The sequence below is a fragment of the Leucoraja erinacea genome, chromosome 12 (assembly GCF_028641065.1).
Source record: "Leucoraja erinacea ecotype New England chromosome 12, Leri_hhj_1, whole genome shotgun sequence".
Taxonomy (NCBI): Eukaryota; Metazoa; Chordata; class Chondrichthyes; order Rajiformes; family Rajidae; genus Leucoraja; species Leucoraja erinaceus.
The window spans coordinates 26701710-26725633 of NC_073388.1; the positions used below are offsets into that span (position 1 = coordinate 26701710).

At 41.5% G+C, this 23924-nt stretch overlaps 1 protein-coding gene across 2 annotated transcripts in view; it reads left to right on the forward strand.

The window, feature by feature from the left end:
* LOC129702230 (kelch-like protein 4) overlaps nucleotides 1-23924 on the forward strand; it is a 331010-nt gene that overhangs the window by 178406 nt on the left and 128680 nt on the right. Inside the window, exon 1 of one of the 2 annotated variants that reach the window (XM_055643887.1) lies at nucleotides 12372-13213. The exons of the other annotated variant lie outside the window; for it this stretch is intronic. Coding sequence (XP_055499862.1) covers nucleotides 12798-13213 — 416 coding nt within the window. The 5' untranslated portion in view covers nucleotides 12372-12797. Of the gene's footprint in view, nucleotides 1-12371; nucleotides 13214-23924 lie in introns of those variants that run through there. 2 annotated transcript variants of the gene reach the window in all.

Below are 23924 nucleotides of genomic sequence, written 5' to 3' on the forward strand. Positions count from 1 at the left end.
AGCAGTCCGACAAGATGGGGGTGGGGAATGGAGTAGAGGCCTCAAGCATTGGATCCTGGGGTCCTGCTCCAAACTGATTTTATACAATTAATAAATCAGAAATAAATGAACATTTAAATTATGTGTACATTAATAAATATTGAAGTGAAATAAATTAAAAATAATAAGACCAAGGCAAGACTAAGACTAAATGTAAAATAGACACTAATCAGCACTAATCATATTTTCAATTGTGTTTTATGGTTAAGGTAAAAGGATCTTTCTCCTTGGTTCAGTATATTTATGTTCTGCTCATGAACACAATGCTGATTCCAGTTTGTAACTCATTGCAATGGGCAGGGGGATAAAAATAAGCTGACCTGTGCAATGTGATGGTGGTATTTCTCCAGTGAATGAGAAGCTAGTGAAGATAGGGAAGTGATATGACTCAGGAGAGGTATCTGTTTTAGTGAAGCTCAGAGTGAATCCAGCGTCAACACATCAAAAAGATATTAGCAATGATTTCATTTTCCTTTTTAATTTATTTCTTAGCTGAAGCACTTTTCTCATGGAGTACAAATGGTGCCAGTTGTCTGAATAATGAATGCCAATGTTATTAACGAGCTGCTCTTTCAGGTATGGAGACACAAAAGATTATAGAACAACAAACAAATTACTAGAGTAACTCAGCATGTAGGAATCTGCCACCCTCTGTCACTATTTTCACTTTGCACTCCCTCACCTAACTTCACATACCCATCAATCCTCCACAGCTGGATCTACCTATCGCTTCTCAGTTCATGCCTCACCCCTCCCTCTTACTTCTTCATATCGGCTATCTACCCGTTAACTTTCAGTCTCGATGCATGATGACCATCAAACACATCAACTATACATTTGCCTCAACCGAGTCCCTTCAGGAATTTGTTTTTCTTTGCTCTTTCAGGTGTGCCGGGAGGAGTTTCACAACATCCTAGATAGTTGGTTAAGAATACTCTCTCTCCGTGTTGCTACCATTAAAATCCTCCTCAGTGTGTATATTACACAAAACATAGAACAGTACAGCACAGGAACATGCCCTTCGGCCCACAATGCCCATGCAAAAATGGATGGCAAGTTAAACTAATTTGCTCTGATGCAATTCATCGGGTTGAGACCCTTCTTCAGGGTCTCGACCCGAAAGATTGCCTATTTCCTTCGCTCCATAGATGCTGTCTCACCCGCTGAGTTTCTCCAGCATTTTTGTCTATCTTCGATTTTCCAGCATCTGCAGTTCCTTCTTAAATAACTAGAGTTACTCTAGCACTTTTTGTATTTTTATGATCATACAGACGTTATGTCAACAGATACCATATGCAGCTTACTAGAATAAGCATAGACATTTCCCAAGGACAACAGATCTGAATTCTAGTAAAAATTATTTCCTATAAGATTTGAAAGTAGAACAAACCCAATGCATCCTGTCAACTTTCTGTGTAAATCAAATCCATTTGCTCTGCAAGAACGTATGGGGGAATCTTCATGCAGCAGCTCAGAAAGCACAATCTGCCACAGGCAATGATGGTCCAGTTTTATACTGCCATCATAGAGTCTGTCCTCACCTTCTCCAGCATGATCTGGTTTGGCTCAGCCACCAAGCACGACATCCGGAGATTGCAGCGCATCATTCGATCAGCCGAGAAGGTTGTTGGCTGCAACCATCTCCCCATCGACGAACTGTACACTGCAAGGGCCGGGAAGCAAGCGGGCAAGAACATTTTTGACCACTCTCACCGTGGCCACAAACTCTTGGAAGCACTTCCCTCTGGAAGGCGATTCCGGACTTTCAAAGCCGTCACAGCCAGACATAAAAACAGCTTTTGTCCATTCAACAACCAAAAGTCTGTAGCCTCCTTTTGCGCTGGTATTTTAAAAAATTCATGTTTAAATTATAATGTTTTATTCTTAATTGTTTACTGTATATCGTGTTGTTACTTGCGAGCAAAGCACCAAGGCAAATTCCTTGTATGTATACATACTTGATTATTTTTTTAAATATTCAGTTCGCTGGGTGATTGCTATGAAACATCCTATCTATCTATCTATCTATCTATCTATCTATCTATCTATCTATCTATCTATCTATCTATCTATCTATCTATCTATCTATCTATCTATCTATCTATCTATCTATCTATCTATCTATCTATCTATCTATCTATCTATCTATCTATCTATCTATCTATCTATCTATCTATCTATCTATCGGAAAATGTTCCCGATGTTGCGGGAGTCCAAAACCAGGGTTCACGGTTTAAGAACAGTGGGTAGGTCATTTAGGATTGAGATGAGGAAAAACTTTTTCACACAGAGAGTTGTGAATCTGTGGAATTCTTTGCCACAGAAGGCAGTGGAGGCCAATTCACTGGATGTTTTCAAGAGAGGCTTAGGGCCAAGGGAATCAAGGGATATGGGGAGAAAGCATGAACGGGGTACTGATTTTGGATGATCAGCGGTGTTATGAATGGCGGTGCTGGCTCAAAGGGTAGAATGGCCTACTCCTGCACCTATTTTCTATATTTCTATTTTTCTAGATAATGGTGGTAGGCCCAAGAGATATGCTCAACCGAAAGCGTTGCAGGGCATGGGAAAAAAGATTTGTTTCTTCTCTAAATTCAGAAACATAATTTTTACTCCCTACCAGATGGCATGAATTCCACAAATCTAACTTTGATCTGCAGGCATGTAAACTGTTGCCATACTGATCACCATATGGCATATATTCAACAGAGCAAACAATACATCATCCTTCATAGGTGTGACTGACAAAATTGGCAGACCTGAGCTTTACATAGGCAATGAGATAGTTTTCTTAAAAATGGCAGTTAATTTCAAATTGAATAATTGAAAACAAATCAGAATGGAGAACTATTCAGTACAATGTGTAATATTTGAATTAACTCCACAAATCATTTTAATTTAACGCACACCCTCAGTGTAGACTTTAAAAAAAAAAAAACCTTAAGCTGCCAGGCAGCATTTATTAATCACTTTCTTTAGAAATCTCTTGCCAATTATACTTTCTGACATGCTCAATCATTTTCTCATTTCATTTTAGCTTTCCAGCATTATTTTGACTTTGAACTCAGCAAAGTTCCAGCTCCACAGAGAAAATGATAAATATGTTGTTCTTTACAAACAAAAGCCTCCTTTACTTACTCAGTGCACTGGTCAGTTTGTCACACTGATTTGATTCTGAGTTGCTGGGAGTTTTGATTCCAGGAGTTTATATGTCTCTGCCTCTCTGTTTGAAATAGTGGAGACAGGTCACTTCTTGACAGTGAGCCTAGCTGTACCTGCAAGGCGAATCCTGGGACAATTTAGGTACATTTGTACACCTGAGGTGAAGTTACATAATCGTGCTTGTTTCTTCGTGAGTGGGCTTTCTCTTTCAAATGTAGGAATCCCTCTAAATCAGTTTCAACTGTTCCCCCGTTGGCTGCTTCAAGTGACACCAGCAGAAGTAAATACAATTTCTGCAATCAAAATCCAGACATAAACAAAGGCAGGAAGTGACACACCAGTGGTAATGTGGAATAAGCCACATAGTAAGTTGAAGAATGCAACCTTTCAAATCAACACTCAGATGATAATCATGTTTAGGAAAACAACTCCCAAAGTTCATAGAAATTGGACAACAATTTGCCTCTTCAAAAGTGCAGGCTAGATTTTTAATTCTGGAGCATAGTGAATCAGCAAGCAGATCTCACAACACACCACAACCTCTCTCAGACTCCTCTTCAAACTGCATTTTTGAATATTATTTTGAGTGTTATTGCATGTTTAAAAATGTATCATGGAACTGCACATCAGGCACCATGTTGACATTTTGGGCAAAAGAAGAAACCAAAAGTAAGTCTCCATACAATGTGTTTCTAATACAAACGTTTAGCATTAGAGCACATGTAGGACAAATATAACTTGATTATGATAAATGCAGTAACTGTGTTATCCATCAGCTTGTTTCATATAGTATATAATGGATTGTAGACCAAGTTGGAGTGTTATAAAGTATATCTTCTATACATAACTAAAACTCTGATCTTATCTTCCGGTTTGCGCGGTCTTTCAATTTGCGCAAAAACGGTTCGCGATAGCGCTATGATTTTTCATCAGTTCACTCACCGTTCTCCTGTGCTGCAAGTACACCAAGTTTTGTTCCAATCAGTTGCATGTCGTAAAAGTGAGCAAGGTTTAAAAAAATCTCAAAAACCGCACATGCGCAGATCGATCTCTTCTCCTGCCAGTCAGCGCCACGCGGATTAGTCACTTCCCCTGTCATTCCCGGGACGGTCGGCCCCTTCCTGCCCAATCGCGTCTTTACTGGAGCTGAGGACTGTCAGTGGAGGTTTCCAACCAGACACAATTTTCAGAGGGACTCGATGCAGCCCCGCACCGAGCAGCCCAGTACTGGAGACCCAGCCCAGACCAGCGTGGGGGACGCAGCCCAGACCAGCCTGGGGGACACAGCCCAGCCCAGCCCAGAGTCGGAGATGACGCCGATGTCGCCAAATGGAACGCTGAGACTGATCCCGGCGTCCCCATTGCACCGCCAATTCCAGCCACTACCCCTCTGGTCCCCCTCGCTGGCTCCTCCCCCCCCCTCCACCATGATACTCCCGTGGCTCTTCCTCCATCTTTTCTCCGAGCTCACTCCCCCCCACCACCTCCGCCCACGCACCCCTCTCCCCCCACACAACACCCCCTGCCCACACACCCCCCAACCACATGTACTCCCCCCGCCCACACCTCCCCCTCCCACAAACCCCCCACCTCCACAATCCCTCCTCCCCCACAACCCCCCGCCTCCATAATCTTACCCCCCCACAACAACCCCCCCCCCACAGCCCCCTCACCACAACGCACCGTTGATGAAAAGTCCACGCTGCCCTGAAAATCCCAAAAGCCCCCAATTTCAATTCCCCACAACAGTAGGCTGCAGTGGAGGTTTCCACATGGGACCCTCCATACCGCCGCCTCCCACAACCCAAACCCCCGAGCCAGGAAAAATCCAACGCTCTTGGGTCCAGTGCTATCCCACACAACTTCCCCCCCATAACTAAAACTTCCCCTCCAACATCCCCAACGTTTCATTGACCCCTGCACCAAGATCCCCCCATTTGGACAGTCCCCGAGCAACACTGATAAAAAACGTTGGAGAAAAAAATTAGGCAAACTAACAAGTGACATTCCGTGTTATGTCTCCTGTCTGGCCATAACCATTTGTCCATTGTGCGAGAAATCTTCAAAAGTTTCATTTCCCCCCCCCATTTTGACCATTGACACCTGCAAACTCCACGTTTAAAAATAGCCCCGCCTCCATGAAGACATTCAGGTTGCCCTTCTGTGTCATGTGACAACCCCCTCGGAGCACCACCCCTCACCAATAACACACCACATATTTTGAAACACACAGACTCCTCCTTTGACCATTAAAAAAAACAAAAAAAAAAAGGCGTATGGAGGCGGGTGAAACCCCCCCTCACCATTTTGACACACATTTGGGCACATGCAAAAAAACTAGAAATTTTACGAACATGCAGTTCTCGCAGCCCCCCTTTGATGGGAAAGTGCTGCTGCAATCTGACATAGACGACAAAAATAAAAAAGATAGACGTATTTATGATGGCATGGCTTTGTATCAGCTCTGTCTGAAACATAGGCGGCAGATAACACAATGGGCTAAGAGTTCGGCTGGCGACCGGAAGGTAGCCGGTTCAAATCCCGCTTGGAGTGCATACTGTCGTTGTGTCCTTGGGCAAGACACTTCACCCACCTTTGCCTGTGTGTAATGGAATGTAATTACGGCGGCAGGCGCGGGCACACCGCGACGCCCTGTGTCTCCCTTTCAAGGGAGATGCTAAAAATGCATTTCGTTGTCTCTGTACTGTACACTGACAATGACAATAAATTGAATCATTTCATTTCATTTTTTTCATGTCACTGTTTATGTTTAATGACAATATACTCGATCAAAATGGAAAAGATAGGACACTATGCCTGATAATTATGACTGCACTGTTCTAAATAACAGAATATATATTTATATATGGAATATGTGAAAACTAACGCTGAGTTATTTTGAAAGGTTGATTATGTTTCTTTTTCCACTGGTGCTACCTGACCTGCTGAGAATTTCCAGCAATTTTTGCTTCAGTATAGAATTCCAGCATCTGCCATTTAACAAAAAATAAACATTGTGCATATCTACCTTCAACGCTCTATATTTTTCTGTAGAAATATTTTGCCTTTATCGGGAGAAGTTGGCATAGTTTCTGGGACAGGCTTCTATTTTGTCCGTCCTTTAAAAGGTCTCTAAGTGGATGAGGGGGGACCTCATTGAAACATGCCGAATAGTGAAAGGCTTGGATAGAGTGGATGTGGAGAGGATGTTTTCACCATGTTGTTGCAAAGAGACTCTGGGTTTTAAAAGTATGAGTTTCAAAGAGATTTCATGTTTTAATAAGTTAACCGCTAACCTACATAACCCTGGTTAAGCAAGAAGTAAACTTGTCAATGGAAACATTCAACAATGGTACAATGGGGATGGGAGTGGGCTCAATGGACTTTGGGATGCTGCACAGGAACCATAGATGGAGGATGTGTGAACAAGAAATCCAATCTTGTATTCCCACCCACCTGGCCACATGTAGTCAGGACAAAGGGCCATGAATGTCTATGAGAGGACATGGATTTCAGTGACATCACCTGACTGTTAAGATCAGTGAATGCATCCTTAAACATTCTCCAAAGACATCATTAACTGCAAGGAAAGCTCAATTTTCTGTGCCCTTACCAGTCACCTACCAACGTGATATGAACCAAGGTTCATGTCCAAAGCTCATGTACATTTCACTCTCACACAGAGCACTGTTTTAAGACTCACGTACACCTACCACAACCTGCCAACTATTCAACCATAGGTAGACACAAAATGCTGGAGTAACTCAGCAGGCCAGGCAGCATCTCTGGAGAGAAAGAATGGGCGACATTTCGCATCGAGACCCTTCTTCAGACTTTCAAAAACATTCAACTATTTCAACTATTCAACCATGACAGCCATGTCATACAGACATTTCACAAACACACCCGATCACTTGCAAGGCAAAGTGGTAGTGCAGATGCAGGGTTAAGTTTGTTTGGATGTTCACTCTCCAGTGGGGAGGAAGTAATGTTGGCCATTATTGGAAGTGCATGTCGCTGAGTGTAAAAACATCCAACGTGAATCCTTTTGCTCCCACTTCACCTAACACTCAATCCACTATCTGTTATAATATAAACATGCATATTGCAAACCAATGCTGGACTTCCTCATTATTGAGATCTGGTAGATGCAACGTGGCCTGACAGTAGATGAACTGCAAGTGTTTTTTTATTAAGGGGGGCACAGTGGTGCAGCAATAAAGTTTCTGCCTTACAGCACCACAGACCCAGGATTGATCCTGACAACAGGTGCTGTCTGTATGGAGTTTGTTCGTCCCCCCTGTGACTGCTTGAGTTTTCTGCAGGTGCTCCAGTTTCCTACCACATTCCAAAGATGTGCATCATTTTAGGTTAATTGGCTTCTGTAAATTGTCCATAATTTGTAGGATAAAACTAGTATACAGGTGACCGTTGGTCGGCGTGGATCCATGGACCGAAGGGCCTGTTTCAACATTGTATCTTCTAAATAAATTAAACTTAACGCAATAATGATCATTCACATTTCAACCACCAGAGCAGGCACATGCCATAGATGTTATAGCACAGAGGAAGGGTTCGGATATGAGGAAATATTTAACGCAAATGGGCCATAATCTGGGCAGAGCCAAGATTAGATGAAATGTTTTTTAACTCTGAAGGTTATAAGATTGTACAGAGTTCTGCTGCAGAGATTTAAGTGTAAACTTTCATGGTGCAAGCTTCAGAAGAGGGCTGGTTAGTTCGTACAATGAAATGCCTGTGCATTGCTGACCTGTGGGAAGGTGTTGTCAATATCATGGAGCATAGTGGAACCAATGGGATTTTATGCAGAGCCTGGGGCTTGTCTTTGAAGCAATGAGATTCCATGCGCACACTCATCCACCCAGTCAGCCTACAGTGTCTAAGGGGTGATGTCTCAGCCTCCATTGCAGCATAGACAGCAAGTACCGGACATCTCACTGTTGCCGTCAATTATAAAATGCAATGAATCTTGAAGTTGTCATTGCACGCTCAAAACCTATCCTCTCGCAGGTTGCTCGGATGGCTGTTGCTCCATCCCAGGGGAGCAGGAGCCAAAGTGTGGATCATGAACAGACTGTTCTCCATCAAGAAGATACTATTAATTATTCCTCTCCTCTACTGTGCTCTTGCTGCATGCTGACAGTTGGCCTGCCTCAGCTGGCATTAGTACTGCTTTATTACTGTCACATATACTGAGATATTGTGATAAACAATTGTATATCCAAGTAGATCATATTGTACACGAGTACAATCATGCCTCCCATGAGTACAACAGGTAGTGCAAAAACAGAAAGGAAAAAGAGTGCAGAATATAGGGATATAGATATGCAGGGAGTGGAGGGATGTGGATCACAAGCAGACAGTGGATATTAATTTAACTTGCATCATGTTTGACACGGACATCGTGGTCTGAAGTAGTGGTCTCAACCAACAGCACACCTATTCCTTTTCTTAGTCTGACCCACTGAGTTACTTCAGCTTTTTGTGCCTATCGTGGATTGAAGTGCCTTTTCCTGCATTGTTCTGTTCAATGCTCCATGCTCTAATATAGTGTTACAGCTATCGAAAAAATACAGATTTAAAAAAACTGCAAGACCTGCAGCAAGGTAGAATGGAAGATTGAAATTTATCCTTAGTATATGGGAGGTATACGAGTCTGATAACAGCAGGAATAAGCTGTTCTTGAATCTGGTAGTATGTTCTTTCAAACATTTGTGTCTTCTGCTTGGCAGGAGAGGGATTGATGCTGAAATGACTGTCCTGAAGCTCCTGACTTTCTGTGCAGAGGACAGCAGGTTGTGTGGCACGATTGTGTTATAGGGCCATGTGGTGCCGTTCTACAAACCCTTTTGTACCCTCCTTCACTGAAAGTCAGCAGACACATTTGGGTTGCATTTAATGGGTACAATGTAATTGGAACAGCCACATAAAAGACAGGCACCAATTGAGTATGAGGGGTGATCTATTGGGTATATGTATCTTTTGCTATAACATATGTAAATCCAGTGTGGAATATTTATCTTGCAAAGGCAAATGGCATTATGATTAAAGGAATGCCATGCAAGGGAAATGAGGGGTTTAATGGAAAACTGAAGTTATATTGACTGATTATGAGCTTCAAATGACTTTTTTTATGGACTGTCAACGCAGAACCGAGTTTAGACCATTTTTTTCCTTTCTTCTCCTCTTCCTTCTCTACTTTGTGATCCTTATCATCAGCTGCTTGCTGTACAGTGGATGAAACTGGTGCCATCCAATGCTGGTGACGTTAAATAGTGCACAGACTAACGTGAATCACGATGCCCACACTCTGCTTGGAAATGTACAGCTCTTCCTATGTAATGAGGTACCAGAGGTGTTGTTGTGGAAGGACAATGATCTCCTCCATTAGTTTGCATGCTGGCATGACTTTCACTGCACGTATCTCGTACATATGTGCATGAGCAAACATACCAGTTTCAATCCACAGCTTGCCTTGAGTCACATATAAGATATACAACAGAATAAAGGCATAATTTCTGTCAGAATACAAAGGATTGAACTACATGACTCACTGGATGTTCACAGAAGGAGCAGAATATCTGTGGGTCTGGTAATAAGGCAAACTTGCCACGCAACAAGCATGAAGTAATGTATGTGCAGTTAATGTCATCCTTCACCACAGGCACACTTTCAATCCTAACAAAGTTACACAGTCTCTCTGTCAGTCTCAGCTGAGAGCGATGAACATGTGATTAAAAACAGAAAATGCTGGAAATATGAAGGATGTCAGACAGAAACTGAGAAGAATGAAACAGCGTTGATGTATCAAGTCATTGATCGCTCATCTGAACTGGTTGGAACAGGTTTTAAGAGCAGAGAGCAGAGCAAAGGAGCAAGGGAAAGTGTGAAAGAATGGAAGGCAGGTGTGATTAAATGGCAAAAGGAGTGACAGTCAAGTTGAATGAAGATGGCGACAGGGATCAAAAGGTTATTCAGGCATAATATAAGTGCAAAATAGTTTTTTTAAATAGCAGAGGAATGTGGACCTTCTCACTTGCCATGCTAGCAGTGGACTTTGCTGAATATTGTCAGACAGGGCAAAGTCTGAAAGCTGCCAACCTCTACTGGAGTCTTTGCAACAATCCATGTTGTGACTATGGCAGAACACAAACCATGTTACATATTCTTAATGATTGCCTGCTGATTAAATTCAGTGCTGAACATGAAGGCCTCCCATGGCCGCTGAAGATGCAATGCATGGTTCGTGAAGTGATGCACATATTGACTGACTGAGTGCCTATCAACCCATTTGCTGAAGGCTTCTGTAACTTGGAACAACTCAAGAAAGCAACAAACACTTCCAGGTTTGCAACTAACCAGTAAGCAAAGTACCATCCCTTTCAATTGTTCAGCTGCTGAACATGTGCCTCTTAAGAGGACTGTTTGTAAAATGCTCAGTTTGAAAATGGCACAACCATTGTTAGATAAATCTTATGTACCAATTGATATCATGATCACACATTCCCATTGAGCATTCCAGAGCCTGTATAGTAAGACATGCCTTGTTCACAGTTGGGTTTAAGCATTAGATTTTTTTCCAAATTGCTGAATACCTCAATTTGAATCTGCCTGACACTACTAAAGCAGATACCTGCAAATTTATTGCATAAATTACGAGTAAAAGTTATGTTTTGCAGAGCTATACATGGGTCCTATGTATCCACTTCTATTCAAAGGAAGATTGAAGTGGATGAGCCACAGATTTGGAATGGCTCATGTGGTAAAGGTTGTGCAGAATCTCAGATTTACCACCAGTAATCCTGGCGAGAAGGTCCAAAGAAGATGTTGGACACGTGCAGGGGCAAGGAGTGTCACTTGATTTCCTGATCCCTCTCCCTTGTAGCAGTTGAAGCAGCTATAACTAGCCACATGATCTCCTCCAGCCCCCCTCCAGCGCCTGGCAAGATGCCAAAGGCCCACACACTGTTCCTCCAGTTAACTCACTAACTGTCCATTAAGGTGGTTCAATTATAGTCTCTCAAGAATTTACCTGTTTACTTCAAATCAACTAATCACTTTTGAGAGACACGATCGGGAGACGTGTGGTCCAACAACTGGCCCCATTACTGAATGCGATCAGACTATTTAAGTGGCAATCAGTCCTACAACGATATTCCAGGAAACTTCAATTTATGTGCGAAGTTGGTAATTGGACTGAAGGCAGGTTAACCAGCTCAATACCCAAGCTATTGCACTTCAGAGGCTCCTTAATGCCTGAAAGAGCCCTCAAAAATCACCTCCCTTGGGGTGAGTAAATTGTTGGCTTTTCTCCAGTGTGTGCTATTTTTCGAGGAGTCACAAGCTCAGCCCTGTTTTTGATTGCATTTTTTAGTGTACTTGCGTCACTGTATAAAAGAAGACCAAACTGGGCGATTTATTAATTCTACAACATCCTATAATGACAAATTGAGAAAGATTGAATCTGTGATTTTCTTTTGCAATATAGCTGGGGTAAAGGTGTACCCCTAAATTAAAGAATATAATTTTCTGATCTCCAAAATTAATGGCAGCCAGAGTTTCTGAATGTGGGACATTATTTTAATAGATGGTTTACTGAGGGTTTTACCCATCGGCACTTTGGAGTAAAATTGCCTCTTTTTCATCCCTCTGATTAAAATAAAACCTGAGGCATTCAAATAAAGTTGTCATTTGGGATTTTTTTTATTGCTGACAAAATACAAGGAAGCCATGAATCAAAAGTGATTTTCTGCATCGGGAGACATTACATCTTCAGCTATTTTTAAATTAAAAAAAGCTAACACTTGCATTCAGTGATCCCGCCACATCATACATCATACGGCGAAACTGTGCACGATCAATGGCACTTTGAAATTTATACATCCTTTGCCCTAATTTAATCACATCACAAAACAACATAATTAACTTAGTCCGTTCTTCTTTCTCACTACTTTGAACTGCTGTTTAGTGTGTGGCAGGGCATGACACTAGCCTTTTGACCCTCTTTCCAGTAAAGAAAGTGACAAGGCAAGTCAAGGGACCATTACAGTCAGACTGGGGGGGGGGGGGGGGGGGGGAAATGTTTTATTGTTGATTCAGTCTTTTAGTGAGAGAATGTGACTGTCATGTGGAAAAAAGGATGGCAATATTCGCTGGCTGCATTTACTTTTCCCGGGAATCACAAGCCCAGTATTTCATTGTATGGCTTCCTGGATCTAATGTTACGGCTCGTATTTCTGAAAAGCAGATGGGATCTTGCAAAGGACAGTGTCAGTACGTCTGTATTCAGCTGCATGTAAGACAAGCTGCTGGTTGGAGTTTTGGTAGCTGTCTTCCTGTGTTAATCTGATTTACTCGTTTAAGGGCTGACCTCATCATCCTGTCAGTATGCTATCCCACCTACACAGTTAGCAGCAGCTTAGTGTTTGCTGTGAGTGCTTGCAGTACTGTGTACTGCTGCTCAGACAAGAAAGGTTTGTTCTTTTTGGTTTCTCCACTGAAAGGATTCGGTGCAGAGGCGTGAAGCAGGAATTAGAAGCTAACATCCATTTACAAGTTTAAAATTCTCTTGGACAATGATGCCTGTATCCGGGAGGAAGGAGTTTGACATGAAGCAAATTCTGAGACTGAGATGGAAATGGTTCAGCCACCCCTCGCAGGGCTCTTCTGGTAACACGGGCTGCCTCCAGCAGGAGGGATTTGAGCACCGTGGCATGGGTCAGAACAGGTTGAAAAGCCACTCTCGGGACAGAAATGGGCTCAGGAAAAACAGCAGCCCGATAAGCAGTTTACTGGCACCTGTACCAGGGCCAGTTTACAACAGACCCGACAGTCAGCCATGCCATCAGCTCAATATAGTTTCACGCACACCGGAGAACGAAGGGCTCTCTCAAATTCCAGCACCAGATGACTCACTTAAAGAAGAAGAAAAAGAAAACAAAGAAACACGGGAAGCGGACGGTGCCGATCTTACAGATGAGTCTGGAGAGAGGTAGGAATCTGTTGTGGGGGAATAATGAAGAAAGCTGAATAGTGTTTACAACACTCGTTTTATAGATGAAATCCATTACGTAGGGATGATTTTGCCCAGTATTTGCTGCAAAGCTCGCATATATTTCCTGTGCTTTGCCTCCTGTAAGTAGAACGGATCAGCTACTAGTACATTATTGCACATTCTGGTGAGGGATTCTCATTCATGTGGATAATTTATCTACAATCACATGTTTTTCACACCTTAGTAAATTGTGCTAGTATGCGTTGCAACTGCACAGGCTGATGAGAGTTTTGTTTCGACCGCTCAGGCAGGCACTCTTTGACAGTCTGTTTTCACTGCAGTCAGCAGAACGGATACATAATTTATTCTGGGTTATATTTAAAACGTGTCAAACTCATGTTTATTCAAAGCTTTATTTTATGGCACTTTACAAAACAGAATTTTAAGTGTGTTTTTTTCTTCTCTCCCTTATTTATTGTGGTGTGGAAACACCTGACTTAAGTGCGAAAAAAAAACTTCGAACATTTTGGCTCTACTTCAGAGAGCCAAGGCACTACATACTGTGAGAGCAGAGGACTCGGTACCACGTGGAGTGGCTGATGTAAATAACATTGAAAGGGAGGCTAGATAAGTATTAGCTGGAGGAAGGAGCAGAAGGTGAGATGAAGTAACGTGAGAACAGATACATGCGGAGCGTTAAACCCGGCACAGATTTCGTGTTTGAGCTGCAATGATTTCAATCGTTGTCTCACAAGTGATAACCCGTAAGCTGAGAAGGGGCAGCAAATATGCTGGCATTCGTTATCGGTTATTTAGTGCTCTGATTCTGAATTCACATAGAGCAGACTCTTTGCCATCAGGAAGAGCAGAGAGAACAGGAACAGCAGAGATAACCCAAAGGAAAGGAGGCAAAACGGAAGCAGGAGTTGCTGCAGCCTGCAGCTGCTGCTGCTGCTGGAGTAATAACACTGGCCCGAAGGGCAGGCAGTTGTTGTACTTGGAGAGAAGGAGAATATTGTCGGGAGTAGAGGACGAAAACAATTAGTAGCCAAAGAATGGGAGAGGGGTTCGCACAGGAAGCCACTGACAGAAAAAAGTTATTTTTCATTAAAGATAAAACCAGAAAATTGCAAATATTTTTCTTGGTAGGTTTGTCACATTGTATTCTCAGTTATAGTATATTCAGGAATAATCCCATTATCTATGATATGTGGATATGCTAATCAGGATTGTAAAGGCTGCTTCAGGGTAACTTAGAGGACCTGCCAGTGTAAGTCACCGCTGGGTGCTGGTGATGCTCCTCCTCCGCTTGGTGCCCTTTAAGTATTGTATTTACCTGCCAGTGCAATCACTTACCACAAACCCCAAGTGCGAGACTGTTGTGATCAACCAACCCCTCCATCTACCCACTGATCTATTACCTTGATTATATTCCCATCCGTCGATGTGCAGAGCCAACTCTTCTCCCCCCTCCCCCAAAACTGACCACGTTCACTATAGATTGATTCCAGTTTGCACTCCTACCCTCAACCATCCACTGCCTTCCATGATTACTGATTCAAATCTTCCTGCTAACTCCTCACATTTACCTCTCTCCATCTCCTCACTAACTTAGACATCTCTCTTGCATCCACTCAGCACAACCCATCTACTAAACTACTTAATTGTCCCCAATCATTGTCCCCAGATCAATACTCATCTCTGTGCCATACTATGCTATGCCATCCTGGACATGAGCCCAATACCACACTTTTCTGATGTGCAAGGGAAAGCCATGATACGACACCTTGGGGTTTTACTTGACTCAACTTTTCAGCAATTAGCTTTAATCAGTCATCGTTTATCTGTTGTAAACACACTGTTAACTGCCACAATCCAGGCACCTTTTAATTTTGAGGCATATGATGTTTAACCTATAGTTAACCTATATGATGTTAAGCCTATAATATCTAATTACTAAACTACTTCTATAGATGTTAGAAGAGAAGCAGAAAATTGGTTCCCAAGTTTTCAATGTAGATTATTGGCTTATTTTCACATGTTGACATATTTGATGGATATTATTGGACAGGAAGCTATAGGTATTTAATTAATCAGCCATACAACAATAACAATTAAGAACCTCTGGGTCTACCACCCTGCCCTTCTTACACCATTCTTCTCTGACTGACTCTGACAAGTATTGAGATTAGTGCATAGAATATGCAGGCAATTTGTGATAAAAAAGGAGGTCATTATTGGGGATCTTGAAGAGCACTGGTGGATACATTCCCAGAGCCTGATGGGACCTATTCCAGATTATTAAGAGAAGCAAGAGAGAAAATTGGCAGGTCCTTGACAAAGATATTTGCATCCCCTCTAGCCATAGGTTCAATACCAGAGAATTGGAAAGTTGACAGTGTTGTTCCTTTGTTTAAGTAGGGAAGTGGAGAGAATTGAGGGGCTTCATGTCAGTATATGGTACCTGTTGGAGCGGATTCTATGGGATAGGATTTACTCAGATTTGGAAGGGAATGGCTAATTAAATGCAGTCAGAGAGCTTTGTACCCAGTGGGTAATCTCTTACATACTTGATCAAGGTTTTTGTAAAGGTGATGGATGATGTCTAGGTGGATTGCAGCTAGGCATTTGATAAGGTACCAAAAATAATAAAATATATGGGATACACAGTGAGTTGGTCATATGGATTTAGAACTGGCTTATAGAAGACAGAGGGTTGTAGAGGGAAGGGGTTATTCTGCCTGGAGGTCTGTGACAAATAGAGTTCTGCATTGATCTGTGTTGAGACCTCTGTTGTTTGTAATTTTGATTGAATTGATTGAAAAGTGCAGCATGGAAATAGTTTATTTGGCTCATCAAGTCCATGCCGATCATCCATCACCCATTCATACTATTTCTATGTAATCCCACTTTCATATCTACTCCCTAAACATTTGTGGCAATTTACAGAGGCCAATTAACCTACACACCTGCATGTCTTTGGGATGTAGGGAGGAAACAAGAACACCCAGAGGAAAGCCATATATGTAAATGACCTGGACATAAATGTATACGGGTTGGTTAGTAAGTTTGTAAATGACACCAAGACTGATGGCATTGCAGACAGTGAGGGAGGTTGTCAAAGTGTACAGCGGGATATAGATCAGCTACAGAAATGGGCAGAAAAATGGCAGATAGAGTTTAACCCAAACAAGTGTGAGGTGTTGCACATTAGGGGGTTGAATGTAAGTGGAAAGTATACAGTTCACGGCAAGACCCTTATCAGCATTGATGTTCAGATGGATCTCGGTGTCCAAGCTATAGCTCTCTGCTATGGCAACACAAGTAGATAGTGTGGTGAAAAATGCATATAATATCCTTGCCTTCATTTGTCAGGGCTTTGAGTATAAGAGACAAGAAGTCATGATGTTGCTTCATAAGACTTAGGTTAGGCTGCATTTTGAGTATTGTGTGCAGTTTTGGTCAAATTACAGGAAGGATGTGGAGGCTTTGCAGAGGGTGAAGAAAAGTTTTACTAGGATGCTGCTTTCATGAGGGTATTAGCTACAAGGAGATATTGGACATACTTGGATTGTTTGAGGGAAAACTTGATATAAGACTATAACATTATGGGAGGTATAGATAGAGTATTTTCCAAGGTGCAAATGTCAAAGACTAGAGAACATAACTTTAAGGTGAAAGGGGCAAAGTTTAAAGATCTGTGGGGGAGGATTGTTACACAGAGTGCTGGGTGTCTGTAACGAGCAGCCAGAGGTGGTTCTGGGGGCAGATATTGGTGTTTAGGAGGATTTTAGGTAGGCACATGATAATGCAATGAATGGTGGGATATGAATCATGTGCAGGCAGAGGAAATTAATTTAACTAGGCATCATATTCAAGACAAGAGAGATACAAGATACATGTATTTGTCACATGTGCCAGTTGTCACAGTGAAATGTGATCACCATACAGCCATACAATAAAATAAAGAACACAACACAACGTAAAACATCCCCACCCAACAGAATCAAAAGTTTCCCACTGTGACGGAAGGCACCAAAGTCAGTCTCTTCCTCTGATATTCACCCGTGGTCGGGGCCTCCGGAGCCCTCTGCAGTCGCCGCTATGGGCAGCCGGCTGCTCAGGCCCGTGATGTTGGAACTCCGATGTCGGAACGGGAGGCCAACCTCAGCGGCTTGGACCTCCAAATCGGCCGCTTCCCACCGGAGTCCGCAGCTCCCGACGTCCCCAGGCCGCGCCGGGTGGAGGTTCAACACTGGCAGCCCTCGGCAAAGGGCCCCAGGACTCCGCAATGTCGGTCAGTGTCCGCCCCCAACCACAGCATTTGGCACAGACATTGGGGATTGAAGGGCCTGTTTTAATGACACGGAAAATTGTTTTCAGATTGAGATATGAGGGTGTCGACAGCATAATATTATTTTATTATTTCTATCTCACTTTATAGGTTTCATTCTAGTTTGTTCATTCCCATGCCTCTAGTTCATTCCCATGCCTCAGTCCCAACCTCTCTGCATCCATCAGGCTATTAAACTCGCCATCAAACAAACTCTGAACAATAACAGCCTATTGCACTTTATCTGTTTATTTATTGTGTATATATATGGTCTATGGTATATAGAAACTGAACCTTTACCTCCTGTTCTGTATTATGTTGACATATTCTGTTGTGCTGCAGCAAGCAAGAATTTCATTGTCCTATCTGGGACACATGACAATAAAACTATCTTGTCTTGTCTTGTTGTCTAGCTGTTCTAAAACAGGAGGCAAGCAATCTATTCTGTAGTTCCATGAAGCAACCCAAGACAATGTAATTTCCTCAATGGCTTGGCTAAAATGGAAGTCACCGTTTATGTACTTCAGGGTTCTCACTCTTTCCTCCTCCTAGCCAAACATGGGGTAGAGTTCTACTGGTCCTTACCTTTCACCCCAACAGCCTCCGCAGCAAACACATCATTCTCCGCCATTTCCACCACCCTCAACTTGTCTCTTGCTCTCTCTTTTTGCAGTGCAGAAAGCCATATTGATTTGCACGTTGATGATCCAATTTTAATCAAAGGATATATAATAATCCACTTGCAAACTAAAGAACAGGAGATGCCCACGCAGTCTCTCAATCTAGTCATTCATTCAATTGATCATTTGTAAATTATCTCCATCTACACCACTGGGTAACTCCAATGGACATTCAACATACCCAGTGTTAGCAAAACAAATTGTATTGTTCAGGATAAAAAACATTTTTTTGACTTACTTTAGCACATGGGTTCATTGGACAAGATCATGCTGGCTCACCACACCATAGTTCATGGTCTAATTTTGCTTACACACAACTTGGCTGGATGCAGTAGACATTTTTTGCTGACCTTCTCATTCGTCAGCAACAGAGCCTCTTGGTGCTGTGAGGAGACCCCACTGAAATACGTTTGAAGCCACTGACAGCCAGTATGCTGGATTTTATCATTGCAAAATTTGTCATTGATTTCAAGAATGTCTCTAACATTTACATTTTATAACACAAAACATTTTAATTAAACTAAAAACATAAAACACGCAGAACTGATTAAAACATTTAAGCAGATTTTAAAGGAATTAACTTGGCCCTCTAAATTCTTGCCCTATGATGCTCAGTGAAATCAGTAGGGTCTTGGATCCTGAGCCAGGAAGAGGGTTGGAGATGCGATTCCTCCACATGCCACGATGCTGGGAAACCCAGCAAGACTGTATGCCCTCACCAGGTTCCATCTGAAGTTCAGAAACAGTGTGAATGCACAGATTTAGCCCTTGGCAAAAGTCAGCATGATCTGACCTAATGTTTCTCATGAAGCATTTCTTCTGTTTGGCCTTAAATATTTTTAAGGTTATTGCAAGAAAGTCATGGGAGAAATTTGATTTAGCAGCAAGGCATGGGTCAAATAAAGAAAGCAAATGGTTCCTTTAACCTATTTCCCCAATTGCTTTGTAGCTAAGAGCCTGCAGCCCCGGCACACTGAGTTCACAGCTTTGATTGTACATGATGGGAGAACACTTGTTCCTTTAAATAAAATTGATCGGAGCTGAAAGTTTTATTTTAAATTGGCAAATTGCAAGCATATGCTAATTTCACCCCCCCCACCCCCGACAAACACTTTCCACCCACATTGATGGTAATCACAACACCCACAAGCAAAAAGGTCTTATAATCACATGGAATGATGTGTGAATACTAATGATAATGTGGGTAAAACATGGAGGTGTGTAAACTTTATTCTCATCAAGCAGCTGCAGCATAGCCTTGAATGTTAAAGCTGCCCACTCATGTGGCAACATTTTTCAAACATAGAATATTTCTTCTTAAAGTAACAGGCCACCTGAATGAGGTAACTTCATTTAAACTGTTTATTTTGAACAGTGGAGAAACAAACATATCAACATTTCAAACATGTAGTGAGATTGGAACATTATATAAGCACTTGTATATGAACAACTTACACTAATTTAGCATATTTCATGTGATTAGATGAATTAAAAATTAATGTGCTCACATGAGTGTTATCGATCATAATTTATGATTAAGGTATATAGTGTTAAGGCCAGATGATTTAAAAAGTAACTGGTCAAGGAGGCATGGTGTGATGATCATTTTTTAAGAGATATAGAAGCAGCGGCTTTGGGGATGAAACTAGAGCTTAGACTCCTGGCAGCTGATGGGATGAAGACAAAACCTGGAAAAATACATTTTAGGTCATGCAAAAGATCTTGTAGATATGAAGGCTGATAAATTCTTACAGTCCAGTAGCTTGTGGAGGATTTAAAAAGAGAGGTACTACCTGAATATTGACTGTCTATGGTTGCATTGGGAATTTGGGGCATTTGTGCACTAGAATTACGGTTATTAATTTATTGAATTAAAAAAAAAATCATTACATATTATCTGTGTGAATTGTATTTACAGGCTTGTTAAGCAGCTGCAAGTAAGAATGTAATTGTTCCATTGACACTTGACTAACAGCCAATGCATGAATGGAAGAAGATGTAGAGGCTGTAGCGTTTTCATTCAGTTTCTAAAGGGTGGATGATGGAATAACATTGAAAAGTCAAGTCTTGCCGTCATAAAAAGATCAATGATTTAGTAAAAACTGAGACAGAAGTATTTGTTACGACCTAAATTATGGTAAACCTGTCAAACAGAGAAGAGTAAATAGCTATTTAGAATACTTAAAGTGAGATAATAAATAATGTGATGTATCATCAAAGGTTGTCTTTAACTTTCAGATCAATGCCAGGAGGCATTTTACAGAATATATATTGTAGAATAGAGGACTTGCAAATCGATAAATAATGTTTCATTAGTAATTGCTGATAAAGCCTCAGATGTTTTAATGTGCAGCTTATGACAGAATGACGTTTGATTGTGTTTCACAGAGAGTATTATTCAAATTTGTGAAGAGAGCATGTTTAGTAATTCAAATCAGATTAGCCTTTTGCACTTTGTATAGATCTCAAGGTATAACCAGTTTGTGGGGGAAGACAATGAATATCAAAATAAAAAATGGAGGTTATATAGCAGATGCTGTATAAATGAATATGTGATTGATTCCTCAGTCTTGAAGCAAAGGTACAGCTTTAATTAGCTCACAATGGCTCTTTCTTCTAGTCACATGCATTTGGTAAGATTAAGATCACTATGTCCCAAGTCGGAATATAGTTAATGAAATAAGGTGAACCCAAGATGAAACGGGTATCACTTAGAAACATCTTAAGGGGCTGTCCCACTGCGGCGACCAAATTGGCGAGTTTAGAAGAGTTTCGCCAGGACTCATACTCGCAGCATGGTCGACACAAGGTCCTTGGAGGTCTTTGTAACTCTCCTTCAGGCTCGAAAGTAGTCCCCGCGTACTCGAGGCCTCAGCTAGGTCGCAGCGTATTTTTCAACATGCTGCAAAATGCCCGCGAGTAAAAAAAGGTCGCCATGGAAAAAATCTATATTTTTTTTACTCGAAGGTTTAGTCGAAGTAGGTCATAGTAGGTCGGCATGTTATTCGTACGTAATCGAGGGTAGTCAAAAGTAATCAAAGGTAGACGAAGGTAGTCGTAGATAGTCTTCAACATAGTCGAAGGAGATCGAAGGAGGTCGTCTTCACTCTCCACTATTCGGTGTCCAATTTTCCCAAAGCTAATCGAAGCTAGTCTTCAACATAGTGGAAGGAGGTTGAAGGAGGTCTTCTACATAGTCGAAGGTGGTCTTCAATATGACACTTTTACAAACTCTCTTAAACTCTTCTAAACTCACCAATTAGGTCGCTGCAGTCGGACAGCCCCTTTACACTGTTATATCTTAAAAGGTGCTCTGATTTACAGTAAACCCCTATCAGCTCTTTATCATGTGTATTTATTCCAGAAAGAAAGCTATCAATCCTGTCACAAAAAAGGTGAATTATGTGTCTATTTTCAAAGTGGACATTAGCAGTAAGGAGAAGCTGCGAGCAGATTCAAAAGGAACTAATTCTAGTGTTAACTATGGAACAAAAGCACTCTCTCCATGTTCAGCATGTTTAGATTCACTTGCAGAATTTTTCTAAGAAGGATTGAATGTTCAATGTTCTTTGCTGATACAGGGTTAGTTGATCCCACTGCAAAGATTACAGCCAACCTTAGCGCCTCCTGGTTAAGAGATTTCAGATCACTGTCCAATAGTCTCTAATGAAATGCATGTTTGTGGGTCGATGAATTACTGAAACCCTTCTCCCCGTCAATGAATCAACAGCCTGAGAAATCACTGTCAACCTCTGATACTGACCGTGTGACAATAGACAATAGACAATAGGTGCAGGAGTAGGCCATTTGGCCCTTCGAGCCAGCACCGCCATTCAATGTGATCATGGCTGATTATCCCCAATCAGTACCCCGTTCCTGCCTTCTTCCCATATCCCCTGACCACAATTTTTAAGAGCCCTGTCTAGCTCTCTCTTGAAAGCATCCAGAGAACCTGCCTCCACCGCCCTCTGAGGCAGAGAATTCCACAGACTCACCACTCTCTGTGAGAAAAAGTGTTTCCTCGTCTCTGTTCTAAATGGTTTACTCCTTATTCTTAAACTGTGGCCCTGGTTCTGGACTCCCCCAACATCGGGAACATGTTTCCTGCCTCTAATGTGTCCAAGCCCTTAACAATCTTATATGTTTCAATGAGATACCCTCTCATCCTTGTGAGCAAAATATTGGCAGTAACTCAAAGATGGAGTCAACATCAGGAGTGTCATTATGGAAGAAAACTGAACCCACAGCTGCATAGAAATAAAAGGAATACCTTAACTGAAAGATGCTAGTAGTTAGTAAATGGGTTATATTCGGCGCTGCAAAGCACTACAGAGCATCATGAAAGGCGGCGCGGTGGCGCGGTGTCAGAGCTATTTCCTTACAGCACCAGAGACCTGGATTCGATCCTGACAACATGGAGTTGACTATAAGACTACACAGCTGTCTGTACGGCGTTTGTACGTTCTCCCCATGACTCCACGGGTTTTCTCAGGGTGCTCTGGTTTACTCGAACATTTCAAAGAGATACAGTACAGGTTTGTAGGTTAATTGGCTTTGGTGAAATTGTAAATTGTCCCTAGTGTGTGGGATAATGCTAGTGGATGAGGATTGCTGGTTGGTGCAGACTCGATGGTCCGAAGGGCCTGTTTCTACGCTGTATCTCGAAACTAAATCGAACTAAGTTTATTTAATCTTTAAAGGACATTACCGTCTATCTGTGATTACCCCAAATGCTGCACTCTATGCAAATGAGTGACTATTTCTTTTTGCTTCGTTTTAAACTCTCTGAAGTGTAAATACACTGAGCAAAGATAAATATTTCCAGGAACTCATTAAATAATCAACTACAGTGTGAACAGTAAGTAATGCAATTCACAAGGATTAAACTAAGATTATCTCTGGGTAGCAAAGTTTAGTCTTAGAATATTAACATTTTATTTAAATCTACTGATGAGAATTAGTACATTTAATTTTAGATCTGTAGTTCAATGCATATAGTTATTTAATAATAACTACAAATAAACAAATCCATTGATTTCTGCATGAATGTTCTTCTATAATTTAAGAGGGCAAAATATATCAACTATGGATTTAACAAATTATTGATCAGTTGTTCATGTGTAACTGATACAGTTATTGGATCCTAACAATAGGAGTGAATAGTAAATCTCCAGAGAGGCATGTAACTGAATGGAAGAACATGGCTTAAAATTGGATGTGCCTTGATCAGATGGAAAACTTATTGCAGGAAATAATTTTCTTCTGTCAAATCATTGTTCTGAATTATGGATTGTAAAGTATCCTACAATGAACCAATGATTCTGTTGTAGTTCTAGTAAATTCAATGGGCAATAACAATTTCAGTGACAGGACTTCAAATAAGATGCTTACTCAAACTCACTGCAAATGGTGCTTACAGCATACATCCACATGATAACACCATTCTGTCATTTGACCATGTCTTATTTATGTAATGCTGTACATATTTGCATCACACTGCTTGCCACTTCAAAGTTAATGCGCATAATCGCCACTAACAATTGAACATGGTCATTACACACTGACTTCCTCCATCGTTTTAGCTTTCCCAAATGTGTACGTCTCTAATCATTATACATGGCTGGTAATGAGCAGCCTTTGGGGTTAGTCAGCACTGATATGTGACATTTGAAAAATAATTGACTGTTCATCATGT